The sequence below is a fragment of the Engystomops pustulosus genome, chromosome 11 (assembly GCF_040894005.1).
Source record: "Engystomops pustulosus chromosome 11, aEngPut4.maternal, whole genome shotgun sequence".
NCBI classification, from domain to species: domain Eukaryota; kingdom Metazoa; phylum Chordata; class Amphibia; order Anura; family Leptodactylidae; genus Engystomops; species Engystomops pustulosus.
Window position 1 is genome coordinate 8,569,064 of NC_092421.1, and position 25,740 is coordinate 8,594,803.

General features: G+C 45.8%; 3 protein-coding genes across 6 annotated transcripts in view; 2 read left to right on the forward strand and 1 right to left on the reverse strand.

The window, feature by feature from the left end:
* LOC140106124 (reticulon-4 receptor-like 2) overlaps nucleotides 1-7,155 on the reverse strand; it is a 40,024-nt gene extending 32,869 nt beyond the window's left edge. The window contains exons 1-2 of the mRNA XM_072130375.1: nucleotides 7,047-7,155; nucleotides 3,410-3,906 (exon numbers count right to left, since the gene is read on the reverse strand). Of these exons, the coding sequence (XP_071986476.1) occupies nucleotides 3,410-3,906; nucleotides 7,047-7,077 (528 nt within the window). The 5' untranslated portion in view covers nucleotides 7,078-7,155. The remainder of the gene's footprint in view (nucleotides 1-3,409; nucleotides 3,907-7,046) is intronic.
* The window catches only part of LOC140106026 (uncharacterized), a 582,332-nt gene that overhangs the window by 453,968 nt on the left and 102,624 nt on the right, over nucleotides 1-25,740 (forward strand). The gene's annotated exons all lie outside the window — the stretch shown is intronic.
* LOC140106415 (uncharacterized) overlaps nucleotides 18,750-25,740 on the forward strand; it is a 33,711-nt gene continuing 26,720 nt past the window's right edge. Inside the window, exons 1-6 of the mRNA XM_072130854.1 lie at nucleotides 18,750-18,840; nucleotides 20,701-20,761; nucleotides 23,392-23,459; nucleotides 23,533-23,608; nucleotides 23,687-23,745; nucleotides 24,017-24,125. Of these exons, the coding sequence (XP_071986955.1) occupies nucleotides 18,793-18,840; nucleotides 20,701-20,761; nucleotides 23,392-23,459; nucleotides 23,533-23,608; nucleotides 23,687-23,745; nucleotides 24,017-24,125 (421 nt within the window). The 5' untranslated portion in view covers nucleotides 18,750-18,792. The remainder of the gene's footprint in view (nucleotides 18,841-20,700; nucleotides 20,762-23,391; nucleotides 23,460-23,532; nucleotides 23,609-23,686; nucleotides 23,746-24,016; nucleotides 24,126-25,740) is intronic.

Consider the following 25,740-nt stretch of genomic DNA (forward strand, 5'->3'; position numbering starts at 1 on the left):
AGTTTCCGACTATCCCGACTATGGCGCAAGTGGGCGTGGCCTACCGTTTACACAGTTTCCTTCACGTTTATGTGTATTTTGCCGTCATTTTTAGGCGCAAATTTAGGCGATCAGACAGTTATTATTATTGCTCTATAAGACACTATGGGGCACACTTACGTCCCGTTACCCTGCATATTTTACGTGTTACCCTGTGTTTGGTTGGTGTGATACCATTTCTTCTTCATTGTTGAAAGTGTAGGCAGAAAAATGCTTCCAAAACCTATTGACTCGAGTATAAGCCGAGGGTGGGAAATGCATTGGTCATAGCTTCCCCAGTATTTTTTTTTGTGCTGAAAAACTAGGCTTATACTCGAGTATATAGGGTAATCAATAATTTCAATAAACTGTAAATTGCAAAAATGTAAATAAAAAAAACATCCTAAACTTTCAGCAAAATTTTTAAATACAATTTACATGTTAAACAGGGTCCGTGAGAAAAAAAAAAAACTTCTTCTGCACCTGCCCTGGACCAGGTGCAGCTTTGTCCCCAAAAAGTCCCCAAAAAGGAGAAGAATTAGACATAAATGAAAAGTTACATGTGACGTCTGGAAAACAAAGATAAGGCACAAGGTGCAGACAAAGGTATCCTTGAGAAACGACAGCAAAAGTCGCAAAAAAAAACTAAGAAAAAACAAGCAGAAATGAAGATACATGTCCCCACGGAGTCATCAGGACAGGGAGGTGCTGGCCGTACACAATGATAGCAGAACTTTGCCGGGATCCTGTCAGCCAGAGGTCTTTTAGATGTTGCAGACTGCAACTGCTGTTCCCCAGCCCCTAAAAACTGAAGATACAGTCAGATTGATGAATCCTGTCAGGGGGCCCTCTAGAAGCTTGGGGGCCCTGGGCAACTACTCAGTTTGACCCTCCAACATTGGCCCCGTGTGTCGCTTCACAAACACAGCAATGGCATTCTAGAACCAAACCCCAGAGCCCCAATCACCTCAATTACCGGGAATGACTACGTAGAGTAGGGATCAAACCCATCTCTTCTGGGTGCGGTCACATGTTGTAGTTACAGCTGCATCACACAATCAGTTGTTAGGTGGTTTAGGCGCAGTTTTGTTAATTTAACAGGTAAAAGACATGAGCTGAACGGTTGAGTTTGATTTTGAAAGGGAAACCTGTTCAATAAATGTCTTTCACCTGTTACATTAACAAAACTGCACCAAAACCCCCCCTCAAAGCCGATTGTCACGTGTGACTGCGCCCCCATACTCCAGCAGCAAGGTCCGACAGACTGGGACAGAAACCTGGGGGAACACACACACTGCAACACTTTCCCTGGTTCTGTCACTTATATAGATAGATAGAGAGAGAGAGCGACAGACAGACAAAGAGACAGACAGAGACAGAGAGACCCCAGTTTCAAAAAGTAAGACTTTTTGCTTCTATGCTTGGTAAAATCGAAGCATAAATTGATAGTTTGGATATCACTGCTGATAATTTGTGTACCGCTGGATTTATAGCATTTCCTGCTCCTCCCTTTTGTATTTGGTTTCTAATCACAGATAAATGTAATATCAGCTTTGGAACACGACCAGGCTACACATTTATAGGTGATCTGTGATGTGATAGATGATATTGATGATCTATGGATGATCTTTGTGATGATTGATGATATTGATGATCTATAGATCTTTGTGATGATAGATGATATTGATGATGTATAGATGATCTTTGTGATGATTGATGATATTGATGATCTATGGATGATCTTTGTGATGATTGATGATATTGATGATCTATAGATCTTTGTGATGATAGATGATATTGATGATGTATAGATGATCTTTGTGATGATTGATGATATTGATGATCTATAGGTGATCTTTGTGATGATTGATGATATTGATGATCTATAGATGATCTTTGTGATGATAGATGATATTGATGATCTATAGATGATCTTTGTGATGATTGATGATATTGATGATCTATAGGTGATCTTTGTGATGATTGATGATATTGATGATCTATAGATGATCTTGTTAGGGACCCATGATGCATTTTTGTTTGGTACAGATTCTATATGATATTGATGATGTATAGATGATCTTTGTGATGATAGATGATATTGATGATCTATAGATCTTTGATGTGATAGATGATATTGATGATCTGTAGGTGATCTTTGTGATGATAGATGATATTGATGATCTATAGATGATCTTTGTGATGATAGATGATATTGATGATCTATAGGTGATCTTTGTGATGATAGATGATATTGATGATCTATAGATCTTTGTGATGATAGATGATATTGATGATCTATAGATGATCTTTGTGATGATAGATGATATTGATGATCTATAGGTGATCTTTGTGATGATAGATGATATTGATGATCTATAGATCTTTGTGATGATAGATGATATTGATGATCTATAGATGATCTTTGTGATGATAGATGATATTGATGATCTATAGATCTTTGTGATGATAGATGATATTGATGATCTATAGATGATCTTTGTGATGATAGATGATATTGAAGATGTATAGGTGATCTTTGTGATGATAGATGATATTGATGATCTATAGATGATGTTGATGATGTATAGATGATATTGATGATCTATAGATCTTTGTGATGATAGATGATATTGATGATCTATAGATGATCTTTGTGATGATAGATGATATTGATGATCTATAGATCTTTGTGATGATAGATGATATTGATGATCTATAGGTGATCTTTGTGATGATAGATGATATTGATGATGTATAGGTGATCTTTGTGATGATAGATGATATTGATGATCTGTAGGTGATCTTTGTGATGATAGATGATATTGATAATGTATAGATGATCTTTGTGATGATAGATGATATTGATGATCTATAGATCTTTGATGTGATAGATGATATTGATGATCTGTAGGTGATCTTTGTGATGATAGATGATATTGATGATCTATAGGTGATCTTTGTGATGATAGATGATATTGATGATGTATAGATGATCTTTGATGTGATAGATGATATTGATGATCTATAGGTGATCTTTGATGATGTATAGATGATATTGATGATGTATAGATGATCTTTGATGTGATAGATGATATTGATGATCTATAGGTGATCTTTGTGATGATAGATGATATTGATGATCTATAGGCGATCTTTGTGATGATAGATGATATTGATGATCTATAGATGATCTTGTTAGGGACCCATGATGCATTTTTGTTTGGTACAGATTCTATATTTGGGGAGGGGAACAGCAGTTTCATGATAAATCCAGCCGTTCCTCAAGGAGAAAAGTATCAGAAGTTGAAGTGAAACCAGAAAATCTATGTATAATGTAGACATTATGGTAGAAGAGCGCAAGGACAGTAGACATAAGCATGCATCTCACCGGCAGGCCTGTCAGGCGGTTGTGTTGAAGGTAGAGGTAGCGCAATGAGTTGAGGCCTCGGAACAGCTCGGCAGGTAGTCGTTGGATATTACACTGATACAAGTGCAGGGACAGCAGGGAGTTGAGGCCACTGAAGGAATCTGCTTGAAGAGGCGGTAAGTTGGGATTTTTGCCCAGGTCTAGCTCCTCAAGATGCTCCAAACCTTGGAATGTCCCAGGACGCAGGACAGAAATACGGTTGGAAAAAAGCCAAAGTACAGACGTGAATGGAGAAAACAGCCCTGGGCCAAGAGCAGAGATCTGGTTATTTTGCAGGAAGACTCTTCGTGCCTGTCTGGGTAGAGGTGAGGGCACACGGGATAGGTTGTGTGATTGGCAGCTGGCGGTCGGGGGAGAGGGATAACACGTACAAAGAGAAGGACAAGGGGAAAGTGAAAAGGGGTAAGAAAGTGAAAGGGGGAGGAGGAGGAAAAAACCAAGGAGGTGCAGGAGGGAGCCTATGATGGATTGGAGGGGGTGGGGAAAACAGACAAATGCAGGAGGAAAGGAAGAAGAAGAAAATAAATGCAACAATTAATACAAGTTATCAGCACAGCAAGTATTCATACAATCTAGACTATGACCAAAAAAACCTCCATGGAAGGGAAGTTCAGTACAGAACATTGACTCCTCCACCTAGCAATGGATTGGCTTTTTTTGGCCAATGATCAATACCAGGTTAAGGGTAACATGTAAATTAACACAAACTTTTTTTCTGGACCTATGGTTCGTTCAGATCCAGGGAGCACCAAAAGTGCTCTAGTGGGCCAATACCTCAACCTGTCTTTCCCCTTGAGCTTGGGTACATACCATGCAGGGCCGGATTAAGGGAGGCGCTCCTGGGGCTCGAGCCCTTGGGCCCCCACCACCCTTAATCCGGCCCTGATACCATGGGTTGCATCGAATCAACAGATTCGAGATAAAGTTGTGGCACAGAGTACTGCAGGGGACTCGGAGCAGTGTTCAATCCATCATCTGTAATTGGAAGAAGTCTGGCTCAACTGCTAACCTACTAAGACATGGCCACCCACCACCAACTTACACCGAATCTGCAGACTGAATCTGTCTATAGGTTTACTATTAGTCATGTCCCTCACAAATATGCCCTTTATGGGGCAAGTAGAAACAGTTACTGGAAGCCATAAGTATTGCTGACCTATTTAGAGGGCACAACAAGTACAGTGGAAGAAGAGGCTCGGAGGAGACCACAACTAATATAGCCAAACCCATTATGTGGGGGGAGCACTGCACATTCCCCTGTCTACATCTCCATCGTGGGGGAATCCATCATGTTGGTGGGAGCTTCAGCCGAAACTAGGAAGATGCTCAGAGCAAGAATGGAACTAAATATGGGACATTCCTGGAGTAAAACCTTCTAGAAGCCGAAGAAGACCTGAGACTTCCACCATCCAGCAGGACAACCCCATAAACATACGACTACAGCTACAATGGAAGGGTCTACATCACAGCGGATTCATGTGTGCAATGTCTAGTCGCAGTGCAGACCTAATTCACATTGAGAATCTCTGGTGTGAAAGGAAAATTGCTGTCCACCAATGTGATTGTGCTAAAATGAAAAATAGGCAAAAAATTCCAGCCTCTAGATGTGCAATGCTGGTAGAGGCCACCAAGAGAAGCTACAGGTGGAGTCATGGGGGTGAATACAGAGATCTCAGAGCCATCAAAAAAAGGCAATGATCCTGCTCACATTGAGGTGCACAATCACAAGGGGAAGTCTTTGTATCCCTTGTTAAACAGGAAACTTGTAGAAAGACAGATCGGCACTCACTTTATCTGGTTAAAAATTTAGTAACACTTTATTCATCGAATGAAGACGGGCAGCACAGACACAATACATAAAGAAATGGATGCCAGCTGACGCGTTTCAGGTCTTAAGTCACAGATATTATAGGAGAAAATGGTGCAAATGGCTACACATGATCAGGTGTCGGCACTATTTTATACCCAATATACTTAAGAAATCTTCAGAAGAACAAAAATTACAACTAAAAACATTGGTAAATCTGCTAATAGTTTAAGATAAAATCATTTCTGACATTCAAACCTTTCGGATACATTCTGGATTAGTTGTTCCATTTAGATGTTCCCTTTCCTTAAGGTTTCGGTTTGTGCATCCCACATAATCCAGATTACAATTTACACATGAGAAGCCGGACGATAAGTCACGTCACTTACATGCACCAGGAAGAAGAAGGTGAACTCCGGGGACCTGAGCGGGGAAGCGACACATGCAGGATATCGGACGCACGATCTTAGTGACTCCCCGCACAGCGCATTATACACGGACAATGCACTTACATGCACCAGGAAGAAGAGGGTGAACTCCGGGGACCTGAGAGGGAAGCGACACATGCAGGATATCGGGCGCAGGATCTTAGTGACTCCCCGCACAGCGCATTATACAGGGACAATGCACTTACATGCCCCAGGAAGAAGAAGGTGAACTCCGGGGACCTGAGCGGGGAAGCGACACATGCAGAATATCAGGCGCACGATCTTAGTGACTCCCCGCACAGCGCATTATACAGGGACAATGCACTTACATGCACCAGGAAGAAGAAGGTGAACTCTGGGGACCTGAGCGGGGAAGCGACACATGCAGAATATCAGGCGCACGATCTTAGTGACTCCCCGCACAGCACATTATACACGGACAATGCACTTACATGCACGAGGAAGAAGAAGGTGAACTCCGGGGACCTGAGCGGGGAAGCGCCACATGCAGGATATCAGACACACGATCTTAGTGACTCCCCGCACAGCGCATTATACACGGACAATGCACTTACATGCTCCAGGAAGAAGAAGGTGAACTCCAGGGACCTGACCGTGGGAAGCGACACATGCAGAATATCGGACGCACGATCTTAGTGAATCGCGGCACAGAGTATTCCGGTCGGACAGTCCGGATCGGGGATCGCGCCATGGACAGGTAAGTAAATGTGCCCCTCTATATAGAACATATAACATATGTACAAGTGTACATATAAGACTAATGGCCGGCAGTTCTCCCCCTATACGCACCCATTGATTTTATTAAGGTCCATTTGGGTTCTGACTATCAATATTAAAGACAACTAAATAGTTAAGCAGGGGTAAAATGTATGAATGGGTGACATGATAAGACGATGAGGATGTGACCAGGACACGCATTGTTCATGACTCGCTATAAATATAGTATGGACACAGACACACAAGACTCGGGATCCTCTCAGGGTGTTTTATAATAATATAATATAATATAATAATATTGTAATAACATTATAACTTCCAGTAATTTGTCCGCTCCCAGACTCTACACATTAGGAAATAACGTCCCAACTCTCTCCTGTCTCGTAATAATCTGAATCCCCTCTATAAAATATTTGGGTACCTGGGATACTACACCCCCTGGCTGACAGCCCCCTCTCCCACTCCTCGGGTCCCCACCATTGGTCTCATGCACCAGTTGCCCATCCTCAATAAAGTTTTGCCTTCTTTGGAGAAGACATTGTACAACATCTAATATAAAGTGTAGCAATGTCCCCATCTTAGATCCAGTACTATCCGAGTGTGTCCTCCGGAGCTTCCCCCTTACCTCGCAGGGGGATCTTGTCGTCTCTTCGCATCCTTGTCTCTGGAATGACTAGAGGACCCAGCGAGCTGAGGAGGCTGTGACAGCGCGGGAGGGAGTGAGGGTGGAGGGAGCGCTGCACACAACCACTCACATCTACAAGGACGGGGAGGAAGGAACAGAAGCCACAAGCACAAAGTTTCTAGTGCAGATAGGATTTCTAGTCACGCTTGACTCCGTATTCTATTGTCCTCTTCAGTTCCATTGTCAGACAACAATGTAACATGTAGAAATGGTGCAGCAGATTATGTTACCTGTTGATTTAACCCCTTAATGACTGCCCCATTCTACGTCGGTCATAAAGGGTACTTCTGACACAAAGCCTTTCTACGGCGGCGCATCAGAAGAAGATTACAGGACATCGGGTCTCTCTGGTACCAGTGTCGGACTGGGACATCACATCCCAGACTGGGCCCTAACACTCTGGAAAAACTCTGATCCCGGGTGTTTAACACCTTATACACCACAGTCAAGCATGACCGCGAGTGTAAGTGTCCCCCATCGTCCGTGACCCCCCTCTTGTGCCTAAAAGGGGATCCTTCCTCTGGCAGCTCCGGGGTCTGGCGTGTGCCCCAGGACTGCCGGCTTCTCTTCTGTATGTAACTGAGCATGCGCAGCATCAGCCTCAACGTCAGCTCGGTTACTTACACTTGTATTGCAGTGTATGGGCTTGAACAAGCGAGTAGATGAACTCTTGTTCAAGCCCAAGTCTGGAAAATTGTACAAAAATGTAAGAAACAAACAAACAAAAAAAAAAAACAAACGTAAAAATAATTTTATGATAATTAAATAAATAATATAAAAAGTCCCCTAATCAGCCCAATTACACGTACAATCCAAATAAAGTATATAAAACACACAAAATAAATACATATTTGGTATCACTGCGTCCGTATCAATCTGTACAATTAATATAAAACAATATCGAACCCACTCGGTGATCGGCGTAAAAAAAAAAAAAACACATGAGAAACCTTCACAATAAATGTTCTAAAAAGTGATCCAAAAAAGTTACACACCCTAATATAATACAACTGAAAAGAACAACTGCCCTCAACCAGATCTGACAACAGAAAAATACAGAAGTTCTGCCGCTGAAAAGTTGTTGGGGAAAAAAAAAAAGGGATTTTCTCCAATATTGGTTTTGATAAGATAAGAAAAACTAAATAAATAAGGCAAATAATAACCTGTATAATGTGACAACACAAATCCCAGGAGAACTTGGGCATCAAACTTTGCAGAGCATTTCCTCATTTTATTCATTATGAAACTGTCATTTTTGGCCTAAATGAATGTATTTTCCGAAAAATTTCAAAAGTTTTTAAATGTCACTTCCATTTTGTTTAAACCCAGGTGAAACAATTAAAGGGTTAAAAGACTTAGCCCCTTCATGACGCACGCCATAGTAGTACGGCGCACTTTGGGTCCCAGTGCATGAAGAGGGCTCACGGGGTGCTATGCCGGGCTTCTGCCAGTGGCTTTAAAGAGACGCCACCATCTTGCCGAGGATCGTCACTCCTCGAAGACCCAAGCCTGTCTCGTTTTAACCCTTTCATTATAATGTGCTAGCACATTGTAATGAATGAGGAGGAAAATCTCCATACACTGCCATACTTTAGTATAGTATAGTATAGGATCAATCACCTTAGGGAGTCTGAACAATAGTAAAAAAAAAAAAGCGATATAATTATAGATATACAGTAAAAATCATAAACACATTGGGGGTCATTTACTAAGGGCCCGATTCGCGTTTTCCCGACGTGTTACCCGAATATTTCCGATTTGCGCCGATTGTACCTGAATTGCCCCGGGATTGTGGCGCACGCGATCGGATTGTGGCGCATCGGCGCCGGCATGCGCGCGACGGAAATCGGGGGGGCGTGGCCGAACGAAAACCCGACGTATTCGGAAAAACCGCCGCATTTAAAAACCGAAAAAATGTCGCTTGGGGAGCGCTTACCTTCACCTGGTCCGAGGTGGTGCATTCCGGCGCGATGAGATGACTTTCAGCGCAGCAGTTCCACCTGGTGGACGGCGGAGGAACTACCTTCTTAAATCCCGGCCGGACCCGAATCCAGAGCAGAGAACGCGCCGCTGGATCGCGAATGGGCCGGGTAAGTAAATTTGCCCCATTGGGTCCGTGGACTGCACAAAAGTCGGATGTTTCTACGATTACCGATTTGCGCCGCATTTAAAAGGGTGTTGTGGTGCACGAATCGCGGTGGCTTTTTTGCGGCTGAGCGCAGGATTTAACATTTAAATTGTATCGCATACAATGCACTTACATGCACCAGGAAGAAGGTGAACTCCGGGACCTGAGCGGGGAAGTGACACATGCAGGATATCGGGTGCACGATCTTAGTGACTCCCCGCACAGTGCATTATACACGGACAATGCACTTACATGCACCAGGAAGAAGAAGGTGAACTCCGGGGACCTGAGCGGGGAAGTGACACTTGCAGGATATCGGGTGCAGGATCTTAGTGACTCCCCGCACAGCGCATTATACACGGACAATGCACTTACATGCACCAGGAAGAAGAAGGTGAACTCCAGGGACCTGAGCGGGGAAGTGACACATGCAGGATATCGGGTGCAGGATCTTAGTGACTCCCCGCACAGCACATTATACATGGACAATGCACTTACATGCACCAGGAAGAAGAAGGTGAACTCCGGGGACCTGAGCGGGGAAGCGACACATGCAGGATATCGGGGGGACGATCTTAGTGACTCCCCGCACAGTGCATTATACACGGACAATGCACTTACATGCACCAGGAAGAAGAAGGTGAACTCCAAGGACCTGAGCGGGGAAGCGACACATGCAGGATATCGGGTGCAGGATCTTAGTGACTCCCTGCACAGCGCATTATACACGGACAATGCACTTACATGCACCAGGAAGAAGAAGAAGGTGAACTCCGGGGACCTGAGCGGGGAAGCGACACATGCAGGATATCGGGTGCATGATCTTAGTGACTCCCCACACAGCACATTATACACGGACAATGCACTTACATGCACCAGGAAGAAGAAGGTGAACTCCGGGGACCTGAGTGGGGAAGCGACACATGCAGGATATCGGGCGCAGGATCTTAGTGACTCCCCGCACAGCGCATTATACACGGACAATGCACTTACATGCACCAGGAAGAAGAAGGTGAACTCCGGGGACCTGAGTGGGGAAGCGACACATGCAGGATATCGGGCGCACGATCTTAGTGACTCCCCGCACAGCGCATTATACACGGACAATGCACTTACATGCACCTGGAAGAAGAAGGTGAACTCCGGGGACCTGAGCGGGGAAGCGACACATGCAGGATATTGGGCGCATGATCTTAGTGAATCGTGCCAGAGGCCATGATCGTCGAGCAACAGGGTTCACGACAGGAAGTAAATGTGCCCCATTAGGTATCGCTGCGTCTAATTTTTGTAAATGTATGAAAACATTATAAAACCTATACAAATGTGTAATCCTTGTGATCGTACCGACCCAAACAATAAAGCAGACATGTCATTTGAAGTAGACATCACTATGAAGTGCAATTTGTTACGCAGAAAACAAGCCGTCTAACGGTTCCGTACATGGAAAAATGCATGAAAAATGGAAATGAACAAACTAAATAGGGCCAGGTCGTTAAGGGGTTAATAGAAGCTATTTTACATACGTTGAGGGTGAAGTTTCTATAGTGGGGTAAATTATGGGGTTTTACTATTATTTAGCTTGAAAGCTAAGTTGTCCCTCCAAATGTGAGTTTTGGCGATTTTTATGAAAATTTGAAAGTTCTGCGCCTCATAACATCCTAGAAAAATGAGAGGATGCATAGAATATCATCCCAACATAAAGCAGACATTCCGGAAATGTTACTTAATAAGCTTTTGGGATGGTTTAACTTCCTGTCTGGAAAGCAGAACATTGCAAACTTTGAAAATGCTGAATTTCTAAGAAATTTTGCCAAATTTTAATTTTTTTTTCAGAATGAAACGCAAAACTTATCAGTTAACTTTTATAACTAACATGAAGCACAAGGGGGCACATTTACTAAGGGTCCGCGGACCGCATTTCCCCCGGGTTTCCCGTCTATTTCCGATTTTCCCAGTGCATGTAAGTGCATTGTCTTGCAATACAATTTGAATTTTAAATCTTGCACTCAGTCCGAATCAGTCGGGTTGTCCAACAGCCGCGCCCCCGATTTGTGTCCCATGAAAGCCGGCGCGATTGCACCAAAATCCGATTGTGTGCGCCAAAAACCCCTGTTAAATGCAGCGCAAATCAGAAATAGTCGAGAAACCCGATGGAAATGCGGTGTGCGGACCCTTAGTAAATGTGATCCAATCTGTCTCGAGAAAACCATCTCAAAATCACCCGGATATGTTAAAGGATCCCAGAGTTATAACCAATTATTGTGACACATGTCAGATTCGAAAAATCGAGTCTGGTCATTGAGCTGAAAACAAGCGTCGGTGATAAGGGGTTAAAGAAAAATTACTAAGAGAACGAGTTCCAGGAGGAAAATGAGTAAAGAACTGAAGTTTTCCCCAATTATTTTTTACACATACAGAGGCTGCACGATTTCCCACTTCTTCTTTGTGCATCTAAAGGCAGCCGGTTCTCCCATTGGGGCTCATTTACTAAGGTTCCGAACAGCTTGCACGCGACAGAAATTGGGGAGCGTGGCCGTCGGACAACCTGACGGATTTGAATCGCAAGAATTTGTCAGCACTGGGACCAAGAAGGTGAACTCCGGGGACCTGAGCGGGGAAGCGACACCTGCAGGATATCAGGCGCACGACCTTAGTGAATCCCGGCAGACTCGAATCAGCGCACCGCAGGATCACGACTGGACCGGGTAAGTAAATCTGCCCCGTTGTTCTTTGTACATCTAGAGGCTGGAGGTTCCCCCATTCTTCTTTGTACATCTAGAGGCTGGAGGTTCCCCCATTCTTCTCTGTACATCTAGAGGCTGGAGGTTCCCCCCATTCTTCTCTGTACATCTAGAGGCTGGAGGTTCCCCCATTCTTCTCTGTACATCTAGAGGCTGGAGGTTCCCCCCATTCTTCTCTGTACATCTAGAGGCTGGAGGTTCCCCCATTCTTCTCTGTACATCTAGAGGCTGGAGGTTCCCCCATTCTTCTCTGTACATCTAGAGGCTGGAGGTCCCCCATTCTTCTCTGTACATCTAGAGGCTGGAGGTTTCTCCATTCTTCTCTGTACATCTAGAGGTTGGAGGTTCCCCCATTCTTCTTTGTACATCTAGAGGCTGGAGGTTCCCCCATTCTTCTCTGTACATCTAGAGGCTGAAGGTTCCTCCCATTCTTCTCTGTACATCTAGAGGCTGGAGGTTCCCCCATTCTTCTTTGTACATCTAGAGGCTGGAGGTTCCTCCATTCTTCTCTGTACATCTAGAGGCTGGAGGTTCCTCCATTCTTCTTTGTACATCTAGAGGCTGGTGGTTCCCCCATTCTTCTTTGTACATCTAGAGGCTGGAGGTTCCCCCATTCTTCTCTGTACATCTAGAGGCTGGAGGTTTCTCCATTCTTCTTTGTACATCTAGAGGCTGGAGGTTCCTCCATTGTTCTTTGTACATCTAGAGGCTGGAGGTTCCTCCATTCTTCTCTGTACATCTAGAGGCTGGAGGTTCCTCCATTCTTCTTTGTACATCTAGAGGCTGGAGGTTCCCCCATTCTTCTCTGTACATCTAGAGGCTGGAGGTTCCCCAATTCTTTTCTGTACATCTAGAGGCTGGAGGTTCCCCCCTTCTTCTCTGTACATCTAGAGGCTGGAGGTTCCTCCATTCTTCTCTGTACATCTAGAGGCTGGAGGTTCCTCCATTCTTCTCTGTACATCTAGAGGCTGGAGGTTTCTCCATTCTTCTTTGTACATCTAGAGGCTGGAGGTTCCCCCATTCTTCTTTGTACATCTAGAGGCTGGAGGTTTCTCCTTTCTTCTCTGTACATCTAGAGGCTGGAGGTTCCTCCATTCTTCTTTGTACATCTAGAGGCTGGAGGTTCCTCCATTCTTCTTTGTACATCTAGAGGCTGGAGGTTCCTCCGTTCTTCTTTGTACATCTAGAGGCTGGAGGTTCCCCCATTCTTCTCTGTACATCTAGAGGCTGGAGGTTCCCCCATTCTTCTTTGAACATCTAGAGGCTGGAGGTTCCCCCATTCTTCTCTGTACATGTAGAGGCTTCATTCTTCTTTGTACATCTAGAGGCTGGAGGTTCTTCCATTCTTCTCTGTACATCTAGAGGCTGGAGGTTCCCCCATTCTTCTCTGTATATCTAGAGGCTGGAGGTTCCCCAATTCTTTTCTGTACATCTAGAGGCTGGAGGTTCCTCCATTCTTCTCTGTACATCTAGAGGCTGGAGGTTCCCCCATTCTTCTCTGTACATCTAGAGGCTGGAGGTTCCCCCATTCTTCTCTGTACATCTAGAGGCTGGAGGTTCCCCCATTCTTCTTTGTACATCTAGAGGCTGGAGGTTTCTCCATTCTTCTCTGTACATCTAGAGGCTGGAGGTTCCCCCATTCTTCTTTGTACATCTAGAGGCTGGAGGTTTCTCCATTCTTCTCTGTACATCTAGAGGCTGGAGGTTCCCCCATTCTTCTTTGTACATCTAGAGGCTGGAGGTTCCTCCATTCTTCTTTATACATCTAGAGGGTGGAGGTTCCTCCATTCTTCTTTGTACATCTAGAGGCTGGAGGTTCCCCCATTCTTCTTTGTACATCTAGAGGCTGGAGGTTTCTCCATTCTTCTCTGTACATCTAGAGGCTGGAGGTTCCCCCATTCTTCTTTGTACATCTAGAGGCTGGAGGTTCCTCCATTCTTCTTTGTACATCTAGAGGCTGGAGGTTCCCCCATTCTTCTTTGTACATCTAGAGGCTGGAGGTTCCCCCATTCTTCTCTGTACATCTAGAGGCTGGAGGTTCCCCAATTCTTTTCTGTACATCTAGAGGCTGGAGGTTCCCCCATTCTTCTCTGTACATCTAGAGGCTGGAGGTTCCCCCATTCTTCTTTGTACATCTAGAGGCTGGAGGTTCCTCCATTCTTCTCTGTACATCTAGAGGCTGGAGGTTCCCCCATTCTTCTCTGTACATCTAGAGGCTGGAGGTTCCCCCATTCTTCTTTGTACATCTAGAGGCTGGAGGTTCCTCCATTCTTCTCTGTACACCTAGAGGCTGGAGGTTCCCCCCATTCTTCTCTGTACATCTAGAGGCTGGAGGTTCCCCCATTCTTCTTTGTACATCTAGAGGCTGGAGGTTCCCCCATTCTTCTTTGTACATCTAGAGGCTGGAGGTTCCTCCATTCTTCTCTGTACATCTAGAGGCTGGAGGTTCCCCAATTCTTTTCTGTACATCTAGAGGCTGGAGGTTCCCCCTTTGTTCCTTGTACATTTAGAGGATGAAGCTTTTTCTATGCAGTGAAACTCTTTATTAGTCACATTGGTTGGAGACTGTTAATGAAGCCGTTGTATGTATGGTTAGGGAGGTCATCCTGTTGGAAAGTGGACCCCGTCTTAGGTCTTCTGTAGCCTCTTCTACGATTTCCTCCACGATTAAGCTTCAACTTCAAATCAGAAGTTCTGGCTCCCCAAGCATCATGCGGCCATCATGTTCCATTTTGGCCTCCTCTGCTCAGAGCCTCCTTTTCCATATGCTTAATGTCCCCCCACAGCTTTGTAATAACAGCAAACAAGACTTATTGTAGCTTTCAAAGATGTTTCTGTTCTTCCATAAGGGAAATTTTTTGTAGAGGACACGACTAATGGTCGTCCTGAGGATCTCTGTGGCTCATCCAGAGTGACCCTGGGCCTCTTGTCTGGGCTGTCAGATTGACCAGTGCTCTGGGAGTTTGGGTTATTTAATACATAAAAAACATAACCTTGGAATAGACTTTGCCCCTATTAATAGTTGCACAAGCGTGAAGGTTTTTTGTAGGACCTGAGCTCCCGTCTTCTGAACTCTCTTGATTTTGCTGTTTTGCTCTGACTATGGACTGTTTCTTACTATTCCCTAGCTTAATCCTGTGTAATGTTCTGGTCTAATGCACTGGCATCGCTGTGCCCGCTGGGATTTGTGATCTCTCCCCACAAAAGTCCAGATCCAGGGTAAAAACAACAGATGCAGGGATAGCACCCTGTTCTCTTTACAGAAATACAGCACCAGAACAATACAAAGGGTAACAATGTTTTTAACTTTTAACTTTTTGGCTCCATATTTTGCCAACCTCTACAGCTATAAACGTTAATATACCATCACTTAATGAGGGCACCACAGTGGCTCACTTGTTAGCACTACAGCCTTGCAGCGCTGAGGTCCTGGGCTCTAACTCCCAGGGTCAACGTCTGCAAAGAGATTGTATGTTTGCGTGGGTTTCCTCACGGTCCTCCGGTTTCCTCCAACTCCAAAACATGCTGGTAGGTTGATTAGATTGTGAGCCCCATGGGGACAGGGACTGATCTGGCAAGCTCTATGTAGCGCTGTGTAACCTGTGTGCGCTATATAAATAAAGAATTATTATTATTATTATTATAGACAATCATTTTCTCGTACTCATGCTCAAGACACGCTGCTCTCGTATCACAAGTATTTTTATTTTATCCATGTGCATGGACAACACGTTTCGGGGGTATACTGCTCCCTTCATCAGGTACAAAATACTTATACTGTAAATTAAAATAAGGTGGAATACATAATGTCATCAATACAGAAAATTCAATAAAAGGGGCGGAGCCTGGCCACATGGCGTTGGACGCTTAGCTGAGAGCTCCTCACGGCCCACTACTAGCCCATGCAACCAGCTGCAAAATGGGCAAATCTTTGGATAGCTAGAGCAAAGGCTACGGACACTGCAAGAGAGACGAAGCAGTCAGCAGACATTGAAAAATATCTTCAAAAAAACTCACCTCGTCAGCTCGCGCTCCCAAGATGGCACCAGCAGCTGCACACCGCCACACCACAGTGCTGAAGCTCAGAGTGCAGGAGGCTTCTCGGGCACAGGAGATGAAGCTCCACAGGTACCTACCTTAAGGGGCTTTATTACCAAAATCATTTTTCAGGCTCTCAACCCTATTGCACAGGACTAGTCAGAAATTAAAATGGACATTAAGCACCTTGGCCATAGATTACAGCAGGTCGGGTCACTGCAAACAGAAATGCTTCTCTTTGACACTAAAGTTAAAGAGTCCCTTGCTTTACACAATGGCCCAGATTCATTAAAGACTGCGCCGGTTTTCTGTCGGACTTTGCAAATTTTTTTAGGTGCAAACTCATTGCACGGTGTCAGGTTTGAGGGGTAGTGGACCCAAAGAACCACCACGGACGATGACGTAAGCCGACACCTGGGAACAGAGTCTAAGTGGTACCCGATTTTCACCAGAGCCCGTTAAAAAGAGGGTTGGACTTGCTGCGGCGTGGTACCGCAGTGGTGGCCAAGGCGAGGTGCAGAATCGTAAGGCAGAGTTGGAGTCGTGGACAGGCAGGAGTCCAGGACAGGCAGCACTGGATCAGAGTTGGGGACGTAGTGGAAGGTCAGGACAGGCAGCACGGGAGCAAAGTCAGGAATGGTATCAAGGTCACAGCTGGAAATCACTTTAAAAGCACAGGACATAGGGAACAAGCTTTTTCGAAGGCACAAGGTTCAAAGATCTGGCAGGGGACACAGGAAGGGGCAGGCAATTTATCAGGACAGGAGGTCGGCCAGCGCCAATTATTGGTGTTCGCTGGCCCTTTAAATGTTAGAGAGCTGGCGCATGCACTAGAAGGCGGGGATGCGCAGGCCAGAGTGCGGGGACAGCCGCTGGAGCCAAGGAAGGCAAGCAGAGCTGCTGCAGGCAAGAGGGGGCACGGGGAGGCACACAAGTGCGGCTGCGATCCAGGATATGGGTCGCAGGAGCACCTGTAACACAGGGGTATTTAAGAAGTGCCTGAACCACATTTGTGTCGCTCGTGACCCTTTTGTGGCGTGGCTGCACTAGCCATCATGCAACACAGTTTAGAGGTCATTCCGCTTAGTCGGACCGTGCACCCGATTTATCATGCAAAGTCTGTTGCACGCCCTATCTTAAAGGTGCACACAAAAAAGTTGGTAAACTCTGTCGGGCCAGTGCAGGATAGAGACAGATTCATGATTTCTGGCACACGTTCTTCATGAATCTGGCGCACCGAGCTTTATACATAAGCAAACCGCATTTAGTGCAGTTTGCACCACTCTTAGGCTGCATTGAGACACACGTGTGCTCGCCGTACCGTAGCACAGCGGGCACATGTCGGAACCAGGGAGAGGGGGAGGAGGTGAGCGCTGCTCACCCGACCCTCTCCATAGGGAGGTATGGCATGTCCTATCTTTTTCTGCTACTGAACAGTACGGTACGGCGACGCAAGCCCATTACCAGCCTATGGGGGACGTATATAGGTCGCTGTATATACATCCCCCATACGGTCGTCTGAATGTAGCCTTTGTAAAGGTTTCCCTAATGAACAGATAAATGTTGCCTCAATGTGAGTAGAGGACTTTTTTTTTTTTTTCTTTTAATTATTTTTCAGACCCCAGGGGTACTTTGTCTGTCTACAGTAGCAGTATATGGGGATCTTCCTCCTCATTCATTACAATGTGCTGATAGCACGTTGTAATGAAAGCGTTAAAACAGCCTCGGGTCTTCGGAAGATGATGTCACTGGGAGCGACGATCCTTGGCAAGATGGCATGTGGCCCATGCAATATGCATGAATGAAATAGTGAATAGAAAGATGAGGCGTGCATAAGAGGTCCCCCTTTTATAGTGCCCCCAGGAGGTCCCTTTCTTTTTGTACCCCCTCCTCAGCAGTTCCCCCTATTATTTGTGCCCTTTTTTATTGTGCTTCCCCAGCAGTTTCCCCTCTTATTGTTCCTAGCGATTTTCTGTGCTGGGTACCAGGGGACAAGAGGTTTAGGGGGCCCTTATGGTGTCACTTTCCCATATGAGAAGACTATTACTATAAACCAGTGGTGGCGAACCTATGGCACGGGTGCCAGAGGTGGCACTCAGAGCCCTCTCTATGGGCACTCAGAGCCCTCTCTATGGGCAAACACCCCACCGCACACTTTGCCATACAGGACTCAAGGCCTCTTGCAGTCCCAGGACCCTAGAAGGAAGCTACAATGATAACCAAAGCCTTTTCTCCTTCTTTGTACTGTATCGTGTCCTCAGGTGCCTATACAATTTAATCCTGTGATAGAGCAGGGAGTAATGTTTACATTGTCGCATCAGCACTTTGCAAAAAATATGTGGGTTTTGGATGTAGTTTGGGCACTCGGCGTCTAAAAGGTTTGCCATCACTGCTATATACCACACATTATAGTCGGGGCCCGGCACAGACTTTGCACTGGGGCCCATCAGCTTCTAGTTACACCACTGGTCATTGTATCAGCACAAAGTACCAGAAAACTGGTGCAGACACTTTATAATTACACGTCCTTGTATACACTACAGTAAATGTGGGCAGTGCGATACTGCCACCTGCTGGACACTATTGAGGTCCTTGTGCTGGGGGAGGAGCCATAAAGTACCCTCCTCCTTGTGCTCAGGCTTCTCCTCCCTCCGGAGTACATTGCAGCCTGTAATCTCCATCTGACTGATCACATGACAATGACATCATCACAGGTCCTTTGCCTCCTCCTATAGTTCACTTCATACCTGCGCCCCGCCTATTTGCATGTTGTGATCACATGACTGTGACATCCCGCAGGTCCTGCGCTCCCCTCCAGCAGTGCCGGGTACGTGTGACATCACTGCAGCCACAGAACAATAAGTGTCCTGTCTATGTATAACATCTCTATACACAGTGTGTGTGCAACATGTATACAGCTGTGTGTGTGTACACCTTGTATACAGCTGTGTGTGTGTACACCTTGTATACAGCTGTGTGTGTGTACAACATGTATACAGCTGTGTGTGTGTACAACATGTATACAGCTGTGTGTGTGTACACCTTGTATACAGCTGTGTGTGTACAACTTGTATACAGCTGAGTGTGTGTACAACATGTATACAGCTGTGTGTGTGTACAACTTGTATACAGCTGAGTGTGTGTGTACAACATGTATACAGCTGTGTGTATGTACAACATGTATACAGCTGTGTGTGTGTACAACGTGTATACAGCTGCGTGTATGTACAACATGTGTATACAGCTGTGTGTGTGTACAACATGTATACAGCTGTGTGTGTGTGTACAGCTGTGTGTGTGTACAACATGTGTACAGCTGTGTGTGTGTACAACATGTGTACAGCTGTGTGTGTGTACAACATGTGTACAGCTGTGTGTGTGTACAACATGTGTACAGCTGTGTGTGTGTACAACATGTGTACAGCTGTGTGTGTGTACAACATGTGTACAGCTGTGTGTGTGTACAACATGTGTACAGCTGTGTGTGTGTACAACATGTGTACAGCTGTGTGTGTGTACAACATGTGTACAGCTGTGTGTGTGTACAACATGTGTACAGCTGTGTGTGTGTGTACAACATGTGTACAGCTGTGTGTATTTGTACAGCTGTGTGTATGTGTACAGCTGTGTGTATGTGTACAGCTGTGTGTGTGTGTACAGCTGTGTGTGTGTGTACAACATGTGTACAGCTGTGTTGTGTGTGTGTGTACAACATGTGTACAGCTGTGTGTATGTGTACAGCTGTGTGTGTGTGTGTACAACATGTGTACAGCTGTGTGTGTGTGTGTGTACAACATGTGTACAGCTGTGTGTGTGTACAACATGTGTACAGCTGTGTGTGTGTGTGTGTACAACATGTGTACAGCTGTGTGTGTGTGTGTGTGCGTACAACATGTGTACAGCTGCGTGCGTGTGTGTGCGTACAACATGTTTACAGCTGTGTGTGTGCGTACAACATGTGTACAGCTGCGTGCGTGTGTGTGCGTACAACATGTGTACAGCTGCGTGCGTGTGTGTGCGTACAACATGTGTACAGCTGTGTGTGTGTGTGTGTGTGTACAACATGTGTACAGCTGTGTGTGTGTACAACATGTGTACAGCTGTGTGTGTGTGTGTACAACATGTGTACAGCTGTGTGTGTGTGTGTGTGCGTACAACATGTGTACAGCTGCGTGCGTGTGTGTGCGTACAACATGTGTACAGCTGCGTGCGTGTGTGTGCGTACAACATGTTTACAGCTGCGTGCGTGTGTGTGCGTACAACATGTGTACAGCTGCGTGCGTGTGTGTGCGTACAACATGTGTACAGCTGCGTGCGTGTGTGTGCGTACAACATGTGTTCAGCTGCGTGCGTGTGTGTGCGTACAACATGTGTACAGCTGAGTGTGTGTGTACGACAGGTATACAGCTGAGTGTGTGTTTGTGTGTGTGTGTACGACAGGTATACAGCCACATTGTAGTAGAGTGTGAGAAGGTGAGTGTAATCAGTAATACAGGAGGCGCCTGCTTTATGTTCTCGCACCTCTTACCAGCCTCCACCTCTGGCTTGAAGAGGTTTTCATCTGTTTTGGTAACTTTCATTGCAGATATATGAAGATCTATTCTCTTCCAGGGTAGTTCCTGCCTTCTTCTTCTTTCTCATTTTCCGCTGTCTAAATGTAATAATCTCTTTGTGTTTTCATTATAAGGATAAAGGAATCTATAAAAAAGACCTCCTGATGGAGAACCACCAGCCCATCACATCCCTGGGTAAGAGACAAATTAACCATGATAGACCACTAAATAGCCTGCTTCTATTTCATGTGTTTGCTGCAGACAGTGTTGTGAGATTCATAATCAGACCTCACACTGCTGTGCTCTGTGCTCTCTGCAGCCAGTGTTATGTATTGTCCCTGGAGAGATGTGTAATCAGACCTCACACTGCTGTGCTCTGTGCTCTCTGCAGCCAGTGTTATGTATTGTCCCTGGAGAGATGTGTAATCAGACCTCACACTGCTGTGCTCTGTGCTCTCTACAGCCAGTGTTATGTATTGTCCCTGGAGAGATGTGTAATCAGACCTCACACTGCTGTGCTCTGTGCTCTCTGCAGCCAGTGTTATGTATTGTCCCTGGAGAGATGTGTAATCAGACCTCACACTGCTGTGCTCTGTGCTCTCTACAGCCAGTGTTATGTATTGTCCCTGGAGAGATGTGTAATCAGACCTCACACTGTTGTGCTCTGTGCACTCTGCAGCCAGTGTTATGTATTGTCCTTGGAGAGATGTGTAATCAGACCTCACACTGCTGTGCTCTGTGCTCTCTGCAGCCAGTGTTATGTATTCTCCCTGGAAAGATGTGTAATCAGACCTCACACTGCTGTGTTCTGTGCTCTCTGCAGGGTCAGTCTTATTGGTAGCAGTGATGGCAGTGGTTGTGTCTCCATCTGATGGAGGGGCAATTATCAGGCGCTGGCTGTGGCTCCGCCTCCTAATGTATCCAGCTGCTACACCTGGTCCCGCCCCCGCCGCCTCACTTTTTAGCTTTATATCAGAATTTTTATTTTATTGCTTTTTTTTTTTTTACTATATTTTGGACCCTCTTGGGCACTTTAACCCTAGATTGTCTGATCATTTCTACCATACACTTTAATACTATTGTACTGTTATATTACAGTATATGGCGTTTTTACATTGAATTCAGTACAATGAGCCAAAGGTGCATTGTAACGAATCTGCAGATGCGAAACAGCCTTGGGTCTTACAAAGACATAGCAACCAATCACTGCTCCCCGATGACGTCACAGGGTTCGATGATCTCCACCAAGATGGAGGTACCCAGGCCCCGGTGTCTTCTAAATGGTGGCAAATAGTTAATACAAGCAGCGATGGTGGGTATTAGTGATTGGTGTTTGCTGCAATATGCAGCCACCTCTGTACGCTGAGCGCTCACCCCATGTATTGTGTGGAGCGTGAAGAGGTTAAAGGGGATGTCTTTGTAATACAGAGGCAGGTGGCAGCCCTGGTGCGCCAGAGAGGGGTGAGTATAGGATGTTGTTAGCACATCACGAGAAATAGCGTGAAGTGCCCGCAGCGTCCAGACCAACACGAGCTGCGGATCCCCTCCATCAGCGCAACTTCTGGTTAGGACGTCTTGGGGTGTATTGTGTAATTTTAATACACAATTAACCCTTTGCAATAGACCTTGTTTAAGAACAATTATTAGCACCTGATGAAACGTGCAAGGTGTGAATAGTGGCAAGATGCAGGGCAAGTTCTGGACCTGAGTGAAGTTGCCCCCCCCCCCCCCCCCTTGTTCAAATCAAACAAAATTGGTGTCAAACGTTTGTTCTACGTTTGTGCAGAAGAAATTTTCATTTGTGCCGCTATCGTTTTTAAGATATTAATGAAAGTGTCCAGAGGTCATCACAGGTCAACCAGCCCCTCCATCCCCCCCATTGCCCAAAGCAAACCAAACTGGGACCGAACAATTCTGCTACGTTTGTGCTGCTCAAATTTTTGTTTGTGCTGCTTTTGTTTGGAATATATGAACAAAAAATTAAAGGTCAAAAGTTCAAGCAGCCCCCCCCCCACATTGACACCAGTTTTGTTCGATTGTTTTAAACGTTAGTGCTACTTTTGTGCAGCAAAAATTTTCATTTGTGCCGCTATCATTTTTAAGGTATGTTCCGGTGTTTACATAGGTTAAAGGTGTTTAGGATGAACTGGTAAAAAACAAACCTAGTGACACTTCCCTGGTTTGATCACCAGGGGGAGCTAGTAAACACATCGTACTTTCAAAGAAATGACCTCGGATGACCTCTGGAAAAAAGTATGAATATATTAAAAATGATAGCGGCACAAACGAAAATTTTTGCTGCACAAACGTAGCACTAACGTTTGACACCAGTTTTGTTCGATTGTTTTAATGTGTGTGGGGGGGGGGGGCTGCTTGAACTTTTGACCTTTAATTTTTTGTTCATATATTCAAAACAAAAGCAGCACAAACAAAAATTTGAGCAGCACAAATGTCGCAGAATTGATTGTCACCAGCTTTTGTTTGGTTTGGGCAATGTGGGGGGGGGGGGGGGAGGCTGGTTGACCTCTGATAACTTTCATTAAAATCTTAAAAACGATAGCGGCACAATTGAAAATTTTTGCTGCACAAACGTTTGACACCAATTTTGTTTGATTTGAACAAGGTGGGGGGGGGGCCAACTTCACTCAGGTAAGTTCTGGGTGTGAGCGCCTTCCATCCCCAGAAAGTCATCAGATATTCTTTGCCTTTCCGATTATTTCTGCAACACTCGTTTTCTATCTGTGGCTGCCTTGTATTGTGTCCTATTATCAGTAACATGGAGTGTAACTACATTGTATTGTAAGATGACTATGTGTCTCCTACAGATGTATCCGGGAAGCCACTTCTTACAGGACATCCAGAGGACAATGGTGACGTCCCACTTTACCAGCAGGTAGAAAACTACATTATGATTGTCCGCAAGTCACAAGAGCAAAATGTAACTATTGTCCACTTTGTCTGCTTAGAGTGAAGATCTACTCGATATTAAGGTAGAAGTTCTAGATGAAGAGGAGGAGATGTATAAGAGCGACTATGGGCAGTGTAAGGCCGCCATAGCTTGTAATAGATGAGCGTTGCAGGGTTACCTTCATCATCTGATCATCACTCTGTCTCCTACAGATGAATCCAGCGAGAGAAGAGCCACAGAAGAAGATGAACATGTCCTCCAGGATGATCAGGTGGAGTGAAGGCCTCTTCTTCATATCTAGATGGAGGGGGTTATTATTTGGCATATGCTTCTTGTGTCCGTTATTTAGACAGAAGTTTTTTGTATATCGTATTTACCATAGTGGATTGTTTTTTTTACGTCAGGAGGGAACTGGAGGGACTTTTTGCCTAAATGTGTGACTTTGTGAAAAAGTTGATCTTCATAAATCTCTCCCACATTTGGATTTGGTGGTTCCTCAGAAGGTTATATAAGATTTCTACACCTGTCTTCTCTTGACTCAGGGGGAAGATCTGGCTTATATTAAAATAGAGATTAAATCGGAAGAAGAGACCGATGTGAGAGGTGATGAGCAGTGGGAGGGGGAGAAGATTCCTGTAGAGTTCAACCCAGGTGAGTAATAATGGTGGAAAGCTCCTTCTCAGCGTTACCTTAAACTCTCTACATAACTCCATTTAGTTTTATGGAACTAATAATGTGCTTTAGATTTATTTAGTCTGGAAAAGAGACGACTACGAGGGGACATGATTAATTTATATAGATATATGAATGGTCCATACAAAAAATATGGTGGAGTTGTTCCAGATTAAATCAAATCAAAAGACGAGGGGGCACTGTCTCCGTCTGGAGAAAACAAGGTTTAATCACCAGAGGCGAAAGGGCTTTTTTACTATGATAACTGTCAATCTGTGGAATAGCCGAGCTCAGGCGCTGGTCACAGCAGGGACAGCAGAGAGCTCAGGCGCTGCTCACAGCAGGGACAGCAGAGAGCTCAGGTGCTGGTCACAGCAGGGACAGCAGAGAGCTCAGGTGCTGGTCACAGCAGGGACAGCAGAGAGCTCAGGTGCTGGTCACAGCAGGGACAGCAGAGAGCTCAGGTGCTGGTCACAGCAGGGACAGCAGAGAACTCAGGTGCTGGTCACAGCAGGGACAGCAGAAAGCTCAGGGGCTGGTCACAGCAGGGACAGCAGAGAGCTCAGGTGCTGGTCACAGCAGGGACAGCAGAGAGCTCAGGTGCTGGTCACAGCAGGGACAGCAGAGAGCTCAGGGGCTGGTCACAGCAGGGACAGCAGAGAGCTCAGGGGCTGGTCACAGCAGGGACAGCAGAGAGCTCAGGGGCTGGTCACAGCAGGGACAGCAGAGAGCTCAGGGGCTGGTCACAGCAGGGACAGCAGAGAGCTCAGGGGCTGGTCACAGCAGGGACAGCAGAGAGCTCAGGCGCTGGTCACAGCAGGGACAGCAGAGAGCTCAGGCGCTGGTCACAGCAGGGACAGCAGAGAGCTCAGGCGCTGGTCACAGCAGGGACAGCAGAGAGCTCAGGCGCTGGTCACAGCAGGGACAGCAGAGAGCTCAGGCGCCGGTCACAGCAGGGACAGCGGAGAGCTCAGGCGCCGGTCACAGCAGGGACAGCGGAGAGCTCAGGCGCCGGTCACAGCAGGGACAGCAGAGAGCTCAGGCGCCGGTCACAGCAGGGACAACAGAGAACTTAGGCGCTGGTCACAGCAGGGACAGCAGAGAGCTCAGGCGCAGGTCACAGCAGGGACAGCAGAGAGCTCAGGCGCTGGTCACAGCAGGGACAGCAGAGAGCTCAGGCGCTGGTCACAGCAGGGACAGCAGAGAGCTCAGGCGCTGGTCACAGCAGGGACAGCAGAGAGCTCAGGCGCTGCTCACAGCAGGGACAGCAGAGAGCTTAGGCGCTGGTCACAGCAGGGACAGCAGAGAGCTCAGGTGCTGGTCACAGCAGGGACAGCAGAGAGCTCAGGCGCCGGTCACAGCAGGGACAGCAGAGAGCTCAGGCGCCGGTCACAGCAGGGACAGCAGAGAGCTTCAAGAAGGGTCTAGATGCATTTTTACACCTAAATACCATTTATGGTTATGTTATATAGAATTGTTTCCCCTAAATCAGTGATGGCGAACCTTTTTGCGACCGAGTGCCCAAACTGCAACCGCACACCCTCATTTATCGCAAGATGCCAACCAAAAATTAAAGCAGTAACATATTGCTCCC